The sequence below is a fragment of the Tachyglossus aculeatus genome, chromosome 7 (assembly GCF_015852505.1).
Source record: "Tachyglossus aculeatus isolate mTacAcu1 chromosome 7, mTacAcu1.pri, whole genome shotgun sequence".
In the NCBI taxonomy this organism is placed as follows: Eukaryota; Metazoa; Chordata; class Mammalia; order Monotremata; family Tachyglossidae; genus Tachyglossus; species Tachyglossus aculeatus.
The window spans coordinates 24,878,350-24,891,889 of record NC_052072.1 but is presented as its reverse complement, the minus strand read 5'-3'; the positions used below and the strand labels follow the sequence as shown (position 1 = coordinate 24,891,889).

The following is a 13,540-nucleotide window of genomic DNA, read 5'->3' as shown; positions in this document are numbered from 1 at the left end:
CCCCCACCACTTTTGGGCAAGAAGGTTATCAGGGCTAGCCCATTCCACCTGCTGGATTTGGAAAAGGATTGGAGGAGGATCCAAAATGGCAGCTTCACCTCTTGCTCAACAGGCAGGGGCTGGGATCCTTGCAAGAGCTGGGCAAAGGAGAAGGGCTGGGGTTGGAACTTGAGGGACAATGCCGTGATCGGATGGGGTGAGATAAGCAGGCAGGGATGAAGAGAGCTACCTGTGCTCGGCCCTGGTGCCCGGCGAGGACCAGCAGGGAGACCAAGGAGATGACAGCACACCTCCTTTTGAACCTTTCACTTTCTCTTCCTTTCTCCCTTCTTGTCTTTCCTCTTCCCTCCCTCTTTTCTGCCTCTCCCTTCATATCTTCCTCTCCAGTCCTCTTATGGCCTCACCCCCAAATGTTCCACCCCCTGAAAGCGCCATTGCCAATTTTGCCCTTATATGCTCAGTCTAGTGGATAGAGCATGGGGCCTGGGAGTAAGAAGGACCTGGGTTCTAATCCCGGCCCTGCCACTCATCTGTTGTGTGTCCATGGGCAAGTCACTTCACTTCTCTGTGCTTCAGTTCCCTCATCTGTAAAAAGGGGAGTAAGACTGTGAACCCTATTTGGGACAGGGACTGTGTCCAACCTGATTATGTTCTATCTACCCCAGTACTTGGAAAAGTGCCTGGCACACAGTAAGCACTTAATAAATACCATCATAATTATTATTATGAAAGCTTATTATGAAGCCCACCTGTTCATTCTGAGGGCCTGTGATTCCAGTGTTCCCGGGTCCCCTCTTCCCACCTCCTTCCCAGATTGATGGAGTGTCCACATGCCACCTCCTGGGGAAGATGGGGGAGTTTCCAGGAGCCCTGGCCCTTGGTATTCCCCTGGCAAGGAATTCTGTGTCTGCACGGGAATTGGCTTCCCATGTGGGAAGTCCCAGGAGCCACTCTGGCTCTTTGGGAAATAGTACTGACCTCTCGGGAGGGAAGCCAGAGACTGTGGGGATGGGAATCTGGCCTGGGAGCCTGCAGCCAGACACCTTGGAGGTCAACCCATTAGCCCTGCTGGGGAAGGAAGTGAAGATATTCGGGCTCAGCTCCCAAGGATGCTACGATGCAGTTTAAAGCCGCTAGGCCACTGTACTCAGCCTGAAGTAAATCGGGCTGTGGGTCTAAAAGAAACACTCTTTATTTCCTCTTCCCTTTGGGGCAGGTTCTAATTTGGGGACAGAGTCAATCCAGAGAGAGTCAGAGGACATGGGTTCTATCCCAGCTCCGCCACTTGTCAGCTGTGTGACCTTGGGCAAGCCACTTAACCTCTCTGTGACTCAGTTCCCTCATCTTTAAAATGGGGATTAAGACTTTGAGCCCTACACGGGACAACATGATTACCTTGTACCTACCCCAGTGCATCATTATTATTATTATTATTAGAAGACATTTAGGAAGTTATCCACAGACACTGAATTTCCTTCTCTTCCATGGCTGTTATTGGGTAGGGACTGTCTCTATCTGTTGCTGACTTGTACTTCCCAAGCGCTTAGTACAGTGCTCTGCACACAGTAAGCACTCAATAAATGCAATTGAATGAATGAATGAATGCTTAGAACAGTGCTTGGCACATAAGTAAGCACTTAACAAATACCATTATCATTATTATTATTATTATTATTATTATTATTAGAAGGCGCTGACTCCCTGACTCACTATCATCATTCTCATCATCATTAATGGTATTTATTGAGCATTTACTTTATTGCAGAGCACTGTACTAAGCGCTTGGGAACAGTGCTTTGCACATAGTAAGTGCTTAACAAATACCATCACTATTATTATTATTACAATGCAACAATACAAGAATCCCATTCCCTTGCTCTTTCCATTAAGCCACACTGCTTCTTGAGGGACTTAACAACAACAATAATAACAACAGTAATAATGATATTTCTTAAGTGCTTGCTATGTGCCTAGCACTGGGGTATATACAAGATAATCAGGTCAGACACAATCCCAGTCCAACATGGGGCTCCCAGTTTAATGGGAAGGGAAAACAGGTATTACACTTTACAAATGAGGAAACTGAGGCCCAAAGAAGACAAGTGATTTGTCCAAGGTCACACAGCAGGCAAGTGGCGGAGCTAGAGTTAGAAGAGAATTCTCCAAGCTCCCAGCCCAGGGAGCCATCGCTTCAGGGAGGTGTGAGCACACAGGATGGAATCTATTTTGATTGTTTTGCCTTATTTCCTGTTTGCTTTCTCACTTCCACCCCAAGAGGAAAAAACTTTGCAGTGAACAGATAATCCTGGGCAGAAGGGGAAGGCAGCCAGCTGTTTCCAGGCATTAACAGCTGGAGGCCTGGCAGGAGAGGTGGGAAGGGGGGTTGGGGGGGCGGAGGGTGAAATCTGGCAGGAAATCATCACTGGCCATGGTGGTTATTACCTGGAACGATGGAAATGACCTCAGGGAAAACATCCTGGATGGTTTTGCGGAGCAGCTGGTAGCCGAAGGCTTGGTCATCGTAGGGGCTGACGGGGAGCGGGTCGAAGGCGCTGTGGACGTGGATCTGGACTCTCTGGTCAGCCACGGTGTTCTGGATGTTCTCCAGCACCTCCGGGAAGAGATGGGCCAGGAGTTACGGGATCCCAGGAATCCGGACTCCTCCCCTCACACCAATCTCCAAGCACAATCCCTGATACAAGGCTCGAGGAAGGCTTCTCTTAGCCCCTGCGGGTGGTCTCCCCTCTCCCAGGCTTTGCTCGAGCCATCCCTTCCAGGTCGGAGGCCTTCCCTGCTCCCATCCACCATCCCCTCTCCCTGCCCTCACCAACATCATGGCTCAAAGCCGCCTTTTTCAAGAAGCCTTCTCCAGGAAGCACTGTGGCCTAGTGGAAAGAGTACAGGCTGGTAGCCAGAGGACCTGAGCTCTAATCCCGGCTCCGTCACTCCTCCGCTGGGTCACCTTGGGCAAGTCACTTCAAGTATCAGTGCCTCAGTTACCTCAAATGGAAAATGGAGACTCATTCATTCACTCAATCGTATTTATTGAGCGCTTACTGTGTGCAGAGCACTGTACCAATCGCTTGGGAAGTACAAGTTGGCAACATATACAGTCCCTACCCAACAGCGGGCTCACAGTCTAGAAGGGGGAGACAGACAACAAAACAAAACATGTTAGCAAAATAAAATAAATAGAATAGTAAATATGTACAAGTGAAATAGAGTAATAAATATGTACAAACATATATACAGGTGCTGTGGGGAGGGAGATTAAGTCTTCCGTCCTCCAATTTAGCCCGTGAGCCCCGCATGGGACACGGACTGTGTCCAACCTAATTATCTTCCATCCACCCCAGCTCTTAGTAGAGTGCCTGGCACAGAATAAGTGCTTAATAAGTGCGATAAAAGAAACAAAACCTTCCCTCACTAGTCTCCAACCATGATCCACTCCTCTCCTCAGCGTGGCTCAGTGGAAAGAGCCCAGGCTTTGGAGTCAGAGGTCATGGGTTCAAATCCCGGCTCCGCCACATGTCAGCTGTGTGACTTTGGGCAAGTCACTTCACTTCTCTGTGCCTTAATTCCCTCATCTGTAAAATGGGGATTAAGACTGTGAACCCCCTGTGGGACAAACTGATCAGCTTGTAACCTCCCTAGCGCTTAGAACAGTGCTTTGCACATAGTAAGCACTTAATAAATGCCATTATTATTATTATATGGGTGTGGATAGTCTGAAGGACTGTTTCCAACAGGTAGAGGACGGGGGGTCTCTCTGAGGTGGGTGGTCTGCGCTATTCTCAACACAGCCCTCAAAGCTCCTGGGTTGGGGAACTGCTCCCACTGGGTTTGGAGAATGGAGAGATGGAGAGGGCTGATGGCTTGGGTTCCAAGACTTTGGTTGGAAGATGTGTCCATCTATAGGGGAGCCCAGAGACCTCAGCTGACTTGCCCCAAGAGAATGATGAACTAGCCCCTTCGCCCAGAGTCTTGCCTGTTGATTCTTGGGTGGCAAACCTAGAGGCAGTGTGCTCAAGTGGATACAGCACAGGCCTGAGAGTCAGGCTTGTAAGGGCAGGGAATATGTCAGCTAATTCTGATGTATTGTATCTCCCAAGCACTTAGTATGATATTCTGTAAATATAAACAGATAGATAGAGAAAGAAAGGAAGGAAGGCAGGCAGGAAGGCAAGACAGAAAGAAAAAAGAAAGAAAGAAAGAAAGAAAGAAAGAAAGAAAGAAAGAAAGAAAGAAAGAAAGAAAGAAGGAAAGAAGGGAGGAAGGGAGGAAGGGAGGAAGGAAGGAAGGAAGGGAGGGAGGGGGAGGGAGAGGGAGAGGGAGAGGGAGAGGGAGAGGGAGAGGGAGAGGGAGAGGGAGAGGGAGAGGGAGAGGGAGAGGGAGAGGGAGAGGGAGAGGGAGAGGGAGAGGGAGAGAGAGAGAGAGAGAGAGAGAGAGAGAGAGAGAGAGAGAGAGAGAGAGAGAGAGAGAGAGAGAACACGAACGAACCGAGAAGCAGCGTGGCTCAGTGCAAAGAGCCTGGGCTTGGGAGTCAGAGGTTTTGGGTTCTAATCCCGGTTCTGCCACTTGTCTGCTGTGTGACTTTGGGCAAGCCACTTAACTTCTCTGGGCTTCAGTTCCCTCATCTGTAAAATGGGGATGAACATTGAGCCCCACGTGGGGCAACCTGATCACCTTCCCCCCCAGTGCTTAGAACAGTGCTTTGCGCATAGTAAACACTTAACAAATACCATCATTATTATAAATATCACTGACTGATTGATTCTAATTCTGGCTCTTCCACGTCTGCTGTGTGACCTTGGGCAAGTCACAACTTCTCTGGGCCTCAGTTATCTCATCTGTAAATAGTAAGCTCTTAAATACCAAAAAACCCCAACAAGCAAAAAACAACCAACCCCCGCCCCCCCTGCCACTCAACCAAAAACAAAACAAGAGTTGTGCCCCCCTAGCCCCAGCTCCTCCTCTCAATTGCTGCCTAGCCAGACCCCCACTTCAACCCCACAGGCTGGCTTCTGGAGTCCTGGCTACTTATGTACATATCTGCAATTTATTTATTTACATTAATATCTGTCTCCCCGTCTAGACTGTAAGCTTGTTTTGGGCAGGGAATGTGTTTATTGTTATACAGTACTCTCCCAAGCACTCAGTACAATGCTCTGCACATAGTAAGTGCTCAATCATTTTGACTGACTGACTGACTGAATGAATAAATTCAGCCAGTTGGTTCTTCTGAAGACGAGAGACTCCCAAGGTCCCTTTATCTACAAAGGACAAATGCCATGTATTTGGTAAGCAGCTGTCCACCATTTCCACGAAGGGATTACCATAGGAGGGATTTAGACAGACACATGATTCTTTCTAATAAGTGTTTTTTTAATGGCTTTTGTTAAGTGCTACGCTGTGCCAGGCACTGTACTACGCACTGGGACAAATACAAGTTAATCAAGTTGAACACAGTTCATGTTCCACATGCGGCTCACAGCCTTAATCCCCATTTTACAGATGAGGAAACTGAGGCACAGAGAGGTGAAGTGATCGATAGTCGTCTTGGACTTTCCTTAATTAATTATTGATCACAGTATCTACAAAATGGGGATTCAGTACCTTTTCCACCTCCTTACATGGACTGTATATCTCCCCAGTGCTAAGTACAATGCTAGTCACATAGTAAATGCTTAACACATAACACAATTATTATTATTATCAATTATTATTATTATTTTATGTGCTTATTACGTGCCAAAGCACCATGTTATCCACTGGTGAATTTTCAAGATGATCCTCTAGATTGTGAGCTCCTCTTGGGCAGGGGATGTAGCTACCAACTCTATTACACTGTATTCTTCCACGCACTTAGTGCAGCGCTCTGCATGGAATAAGCACTCAATAAATTCCATTGGTTGACTGATTAATTGATCACATCAGCAATAAGTCCTGACCACACTGGAGCTAAGAAGCTAAGAGGAAAGGGAGAGCAGGTAAGGAGCTAGTTCTCTTTCCCTGAAGAACCAAAGAAAGACTCTATCCAGTACGGGCAAGAATCTGTCGTGCCTGGAGGCAGAGGGTGGATAAGATGACCTCTGAAAGACCTTCGCAGCCCAGGTGCGGGGGGGACAGCGTCTAACATAGTGATTATAGGCCCACATATGCCTCATTTCCTTTCTCTGGGGAACCCGACTTCCTGTTTGTAACCAGCTGCAGTCTGGGATCAGGAAAGTGTTTCTGATGACATCACATCATTAACTAGGGGACTTATTCCGGGTGCTGAGAGACACCTCAGATCCTGCCAGGAAGCGACTTCGGTTCCGGTGTGATCAGCCAGTTAGTTAGTCAACTGTCCTGGAGTTGGGCAAGTAACCGTCCTGGACCTGGGGGACACACACCTGGCCTGGACCTGTCTCAGAAGTCCAAATTCCCTCACCCCTAGAAAACAAGGGCTTGGGTCTCTTCTCGGTTCTTAGGCAAATCCGCCAGGCCGGAGTCAAGCCCAGTGGGGGTTCCATATCCTTAGGAAGTGATCCAGGTCGAGATTAGGACGTTCCAGGGCCAGGTCCAGTTCTTGATCCACATTCCACGGATCCTGGCCCGACGGTCCCCGAGCTAGCCTTGCCTGGCTTTCTGCTTCCCCATGTCACAGGAAGTAACTCGCTGGCCAAATCTGTATACTGACACCTTCCATTATCCACGAGAATGGAGGGGACCGGTGGCACAAACACTACAAAATAATAGTATCAGAGTCAATTTGGCCCACTCCAGGAACCTGAAAACATGTCGGGCATTTTTTTTTATGGTGTTTGTTAAGCACTTACTATGTGTCAGGCACTGTTCTAAGCACTGGGATTACTAGGTGGGACTGTGTCCCACATGGGGCTCACAGCCTAAGTAGGAGGGAGAACAGGTATTGAATCCCCATTTTGCAGTTGAGGAAACTGAGGCACAGAGAAGTGAAGTGACTTGCCCAAGGTCTCACACAGCCAGCAAATAGTGGAGCGGCATTAGAACCCAGGTCCTTTAACTTCCAGGCCCATGCTCTTTCCATTAGGCCAGGCTGCGTCCCCAGCAGGAGACAATGAATTCCCATCTTCCAAGTCTCGCTCCTTATCTTCCAAGTCTCACTTCTTCCTCTAGACTGTGAGCTCGCTGCCGGCAGGGAATGTGTCTGTTACACTGTTATACTGTACCCTCCCAAGCGCTTTGTATAGTGCTCTGCACACAGTTAGCGCTTCATAAGTATGATTGACTATCTCCACCCTAGGCCCTCATGGTAGCCTGCTTCCTGCATGGCAGAGTGGGGCTTCTGGGATAATAAATGGGGCCTCCGGATTTGGCAGGCTGGGTACCCTTTAAAAGTGGCAGCCCACTTTAATCTTGCTCCAGGGCTTCCTCGTGGTTCAGGATTATGGGAATTTAACATGGATGGGATAAGGATGGATGAAAATGCCACCCACAGAGGAATGGAGCCTCCCGCAGGGAGGAGAGAGGCCATCCATTACTATGTGCCAGGCACCATAATAATAATGATGGCATTTATTAAGCGCTTACTATGTGCAAAGCACTGTTCTAAGTGCTGGGGAGGTTACAAGGTGATCAGGTTGTCCCACGGGGGGCTCGCAGTCTTAATCCCAATTTTACATATGAGGTAACTGAGGCACAGAGAAGTTAAAGTGACTTTCCCAAAGTCACACAGCTGACAGTTGGCAAAGCCGGGATTTGAACCCATGACCTCTGACTCCAAAGCCCGGGCTCTTTCCACCGAGCCATGCTGCGTACTAAGCGCTGGGGTGGATACTAGCAAATCGGGTTGGACACAGTCTATGTACCACATGGGACTCACGGTCAATCTCCGTTTTACAGATAATGTTGGCACAGGAAAGTGAAGTGACATGCCCAGGCCACTCGGCAGACAAGTGGCGGAGCTGAATTAGAACCCAGGTCCTCCTGACTCCCAGTCCTGGGCTCTATCCACTAGGCAATGCTGTTTCCCTGGTGGGGAAACAGAAGCCCCAGCTGGTGGAAAGTAAAGCCTTGGAAAATAGCTGGGGCTGAAACAGGCTGGGGGAAAAAAGCAGAAAAAAAATTGGAAAGAACCTAAGGGCAAGGATTTCCTGCCCTTCTGATCCACAACATCAAAGCTCTGGGAGAGAGGACACAATCTGCATATCTAATGACAGGAGCCAGGCCAGTGGCTCCTGCTTGCTCCCACTGGGTCTGGTCCATTGCCCAGAGCTGGAAGAATGGGCATCAGTTTGCTCTTTGTTTTAGGAGTCAAAAGAGAATCAGGGAGACACACTTTTATCCTCTGAAATGGGAGAAGACCAGGAAATCCAGCACAACGCTTCGAAACTAAGCACCCCAGGATGCCCAAAAGGATGACCATGGGTGTCCTAATCAGTCAAGCAATCAATTGTGCTTATTGAGTGCTTACTGTGTGCAGAACACCGTACTAAGCACTTGGGAGAGTACAATATAACAGAGTTGGTGGACACATTCCCTGCCCACAACGAGCTTACAGTCTAGGAGGGAGACAGACATTAATATAAATAAATTATGGATATCAATCAATCAGCTCACCTCTTCCAGGAGGCCTTCCCAAACTGAGCCCCCTTTTTCCTCTCCTCCTCCCCATCACCCCCCTCTGCCCTACCTCCATCCCCTCCCCACAGCACTTATATATATTTGTGCAGATTTATTAATTACTGTATTAATTTTACTTGTACATATTTACTATTCTATTTATTTTGTTAATGATGTGCATATAGCTATAATTCTATTTATTCTGACAATTTTGACACCTGTCTCTATGTTTTGTTTTGTTGTCTGTCCCCCCCTTCTAGACTGTGAGCCCGTTGTTGGGTAGGAACTATCTCTATATGTTGCCACCTTGTATTTCGCAAGCGCTTAGTACAGTGCTCTGCACATAGTAAGTGCTCAATGAATACAATTGAATGAATGAATGAATATTTATTGAGCACTTACTGTGTGCATTGTACTAAGCACTTGAGAGAGTACACTTTCTAACAGAATTGGTAGACCTCTGCCTCGAACCAAGTCCCCTGGCTGAGCCAACTTAGAAGTACCGTGGCTCAGTGGAAAGAGCACGGTCTTTGGAGTCAGAGGTCATGGGTTCAAATCGCGGCTCCACCACTTGTCAGCCATGTGACTTTGGGCAAGTCACTTAACTTCTCTTTGCCTCAGTTTCCTCATCTGTAAAAATGGGGATTAAGACTGTGAGCCCCACGTGGGACAACCTGATCACCTTGTAAACTCCCCAGCGCTTAGAACAGTGCTTTGCACATAGTAAGCGCTTAATAAATGCCATCATTATTATTATTATTATTACCTGGCGGACGTTCTGGGAGGGATGGATCCGCAGGTTCACCCAGGCCTGGGCTGTGGGCGGAATGACGTTCACCTGTGGGAGAGAAAACCCCCAGAACGGTTTAAGGAGTCTGAGCCTCAGCTTCTCCTGTGGCTTGGGCCCCGCTAGCACAGTCTAGCAGAGGCCAACTGCTCTCAGTTATCCGTGTTCCTGGGAAGCCACAGATAATCCAAAAACTCATCCTCCAGTCGGGACTGTGTGTGTCTGAGAGAGACCATTCCACCCCCATGGCGTGGATTTGGGTGGTGGTCCGGGGAAATCAGCTTCTGTCTATGGTGTACACGCATTCACACACATTCTCCCTCTCTCTCTCTCTCTGCTTTTCCCCCTCCCGCAAACACAACAGTTCTGAGAAAATCTAATCCTAGAAGAAAGGTGGATTTGATGAATTCCTTTCAGACTCCCCTTCTGAGGTTATTTAGGCCCAGTGCCTGATTCATTTTGGGCCTTGGTCCTGTGAACTGCCTTGGAAGAGACCAGAACAGATCTGTCACTTTGCTCTTCTTGGAAAAGATACCGGGCTATTAGGAAACCAAGCCAGAGAAACTCCTACTGCTGTTTCTAATCCAACTTCTGGGTTGGCACTCTGGCTTCATTTAAATCCTACATTTTCTCCAAATTGTTAATCCTCGTAGAACTTTCAATCCCTCAGCAACAGGGCCTGGGGACAACCCCAAAAGGGGCCCCAGAGAGCCAAGAGCTCTCCCTTCTCCCCCAAAAGTCATTCATTCATTTGTTCCTATGATGTGCCTGGTCAGGTTACTCCAAGCTCCAGCCTGGGAATAGAATATGGAGGTAGACTGTAAGTTCCTTGTGGGGAGGGATCATTTCTACCAGCTCTGTTGTACTGCACTCACCCAAGCGCTTAGTATAGTGCTCTGCAAACAATAATCACTCCATAAATACCACCGATTGATTGACTGATTGGAAAGCTTGGGTTTGAGAGGCAGGATTAGGCCTCGGGCCTCTTTGACCAGAAGGGCCACTCTCTGGTTCGCTGCTTCGAGCAAACCCACCCAGCACCGGGGCTAGGGTGGAAAGCTGAGGGGAACACCACCAACAGCATGTCGTGCAGTGTAGACTTCTTGGATCAGAGCCATGTCCAGAGTCTCATGTTCCCTTCCAAGTTCCAGAAAATGGGTCTGCACACTGCCAATAACAAACTCACTCTTATACCTTATTGCATTATCTACCCCTGCTGCCTTCACAGCCAAAGGAAGTTTTTCTTGGGCCCGCAAATAACAGCATTGGCTTGGGTGAAAACAATCTAGGTGGTTGGGTTTAGCTCCCTTCCCAGAAGCTCAGTTTCACAGCACAGCTATCACAGGGGGGTGACATCCAGTCCCAATCTGTCTTTCCACACTAACACTGAGACTGGAGCTGAACGTTACCTTAACCCCTGCGTTGAACATGGTGAGCGCAATGGTGGTTCTGACCAGGGCGCTGGTGATGGGATTCCACTCGAGGACCCTGCAAAGATGAAGGGGAGGAGTTGGGCCTGCTCTTTCCTGGACTACCAATCAATCAATCAATCAATCAATGGTATTGAGCAGTTACTGGGTGGAGAGCACTGTACTAAAAGCTTGGGAGAGTACAATACAACAAGGTTACAATACAGTAGGGTTGGTGGACATGACCTCTGTCTACAAGAAGCTTACAGTTTAGAGGGAGAGATACCTATCAACATAAAGTACAGCTATGGGAAACTGCAGAGAATAAGGATACGTAAGTGCTAAGGAGCTGGGGGTGAAGTGAGTAGCAAGTGCTTACGGGGTACAGATCCAAGTGTAGAGGCGATGTGGACGGACTAGTGGGTAGGGGAAATGAGTGCTTAGTCAGGGAAGGCCTCTTGGAGGAGATGTGATTTTAGTAAGAAGATGGGGTGAGTGGTGGTCTGTCTTACATAAAGGTGAAAGGCATTCCAACCAGAGGGAGGATGTGGGCAAGGGGTCAATAGTGAGATAGAAAAGACTGAGATTTAGTGACTCGGTTGGTGAAAGAGGTGCGGAGAGTGCAGACCAGGTTGAAGTGGAAAGATAGGAGGGGGTGAGCTGACTGCTTTAAAGCTGATGGTAAGGAGTTTCTGCTTGATGTGTAACCACTGGAGGTTCTTGAGGTGTGGGGAGACATGGACTGAATGGATCATTTTCAGAAAAATGATCTGGATAGCAGAGCCATGTATGGAAAGGAGTGAGGAGAGACAGGAGGCAGGGAGGTCAGCGAGGAGGCTGAGGCTGTAGGCAATGGAGGCTCTAAGTGTATCAGCGTGGTAGCAGTTTGGTTAGAGAAGAAGGGGCAGATTTGAGAGAAGCTGTGAAGATAGAACACGCAGGATTTGGTGACAGACTGAACATGCGGGTAGAATGAGAAAGATGAGTTGAGGAAAATGTCTAAGTTATGGGCTTGTGAGAAAGAGGGCACGGTGGTGGGGTTTCAGTGATGGGAAAGTCTAGGGGAAGAAGGAGTTTGGGAGGGAAGATGAGGAGTTCTGTTTTGAACCTAAGTGTGAGGTGTTGGTGGGACATCCAAGGAGAGGTGCCCTGAGACTGCAGGGGAGAAAGGTTGGGTGTGGAGAGGTAGATTTGGGAATCATCCACCTAGAGATGGTAGTTGAAGCTGTGGGAGTGAACCAATTCTTCAAGAGAGTGGATGTGGATGGAGAATAGAAGGGAGTCCAGAACTGAACCTTGAGGGACTTCCACTTTTAGAAAGTGGGAGGCAGAGTGAAGGAGTCTGAGAAGGAAGCAGACAGAGACAGGAGGAGAACCAAGAGAGGATGTCAGTGAAGCCAAGACTAGATAGTGTTTCCAGAAGAAGGTGTGATTCACAGTGTCAAAGGCAGCTAGCTGAGAGAGATCGAAGAGGATTAGCCTTGAGTAGAGGCCACTAAAAGGTCATTTTTGACCTTATGGAGGGCGGTTTTCATGGAGTTGATGGAGAGGAAGGCAGACTGCAAGGGGTCAGGAAGAGAACTGGAGGCAAGGAAGTGAGGCAGTAGGTATAAATAATGTACTTGAGAATTTTGGAAAGAAATGTTAGGAGGGGGATATGTGGGTATGTTTGAAAATAGTAGGGAAGGAGCCATTGGAGAGTGAGCCGTTTAAGACGGGGGTCAAGGAGGGAAGATGCAAGGGGCAAGTGTTTTAATAAGGTGAGAGGGGATGGGATTGGAGTTGCAGGTGGAGGGAGTAGAGTTTAAGGGGAGTGGGAGATCTCTTGAAATACTGCTGGGAAGGAGGGGAGAGTTGAAGAAGGGGTAGGAAGACAGGAGATTTTAAGGAGAACGCACCCAACGGTTTCACAGAGGATCCATTCTGTGGAGCAGATCCAGGGATGTGACAGAGAGACTGGGGAGTGACAGTGTTGAGTTAGTCAGTCAATCGAATTTATTGAGCACTTACTGTGTGAAGAACATGGTACTAAGTGCTCTGGAGGGTATGATATAATAATAAACAGACACTTTCCCTGCCTCCCAATGAGGGCAGGTTGAGGACATGGATTTGGGATTGAAAGAACATAGGTTGATTATGGAGACCAAATGGTACATGATGACTGGAAAATTGGAGGGGGTCAAGAAATCGGAGGTCTCTGGGCAGGAAACAGGACAGTTTGGAGGGGGTGGGGGTATGGGAGAGAAGGAGGGTAAGGACGTTGTGTTTGGAGGGTGGAATTTCAGAGTAGGTGAGATCGGAGATTGTACAGTGACTAAAGATGATGAGATCAAGTTTGTGTCCAAGTTGGTGAAGGGAGGTGAAGCAGGAAGTAGGTGGAGTTGAGGAGTGACAGGAAGTGGGCAGAGGGAAGGTAATCGGGAACATCCACGTGGATACTGAAGTATCCCAGGACCAGTGAAGGGACAGAGAAAGGGAGAAAAAAATGCTGGAGGGGATCAAAAGGGTTCAGAAAATTGGAGGTGGGGTGGTAGTTAAGGGTGATAGTGAATTGGAGTGTAAACTGATTGTGGGCAGGGAACGTGTCCACCACCTCTGTTGTAATGTACTCTCCCAAGCACTTAGTACAGTGCCTTGCACACAGTAAGCACTCAGTATATACAGGCTTTAATAATGGGTTCAACCTCTTGATTCTGGATTGGGAAAAGCTGGCTCCAAAGGAAAGGCTATCACAGAGACTTTGAGGAGCCACCTGGGG

General features: G+C 48.2%; 1 protein-coding gene across 1 annotated transcript in view; it reads right to left on the bottom strand.

The window, feature by feature from the left end:
* Positions 1 to 13,540, bottom strand: part of PM20D1 (peptidase M20 domain containing 1) — a 39,467-nt gene that overhangs the window by 2,104 nt on the left and 23,823 nt on the right. The window contains exons 9-11 of the mRNA XM_038749604.1: positions 10,783 to 10,861; positions 9,353 to 9,424; positions 2,443 to 2,611 (exon numbers count right to left, since the gene is read on the bottom strand). Coding sequence (XP_038605532.1) covers positions 2,443 to 2,611; positions 9,353 to 9,424; positions 10,783 to 10,861 — 320 coding nt within the window. The remainder of the gene's footprint in view (positions 1 to 2,442; positions 2,612 to 9,352; positions 9,425 to 10,782; positions 10,862 to 13,540) is intronic.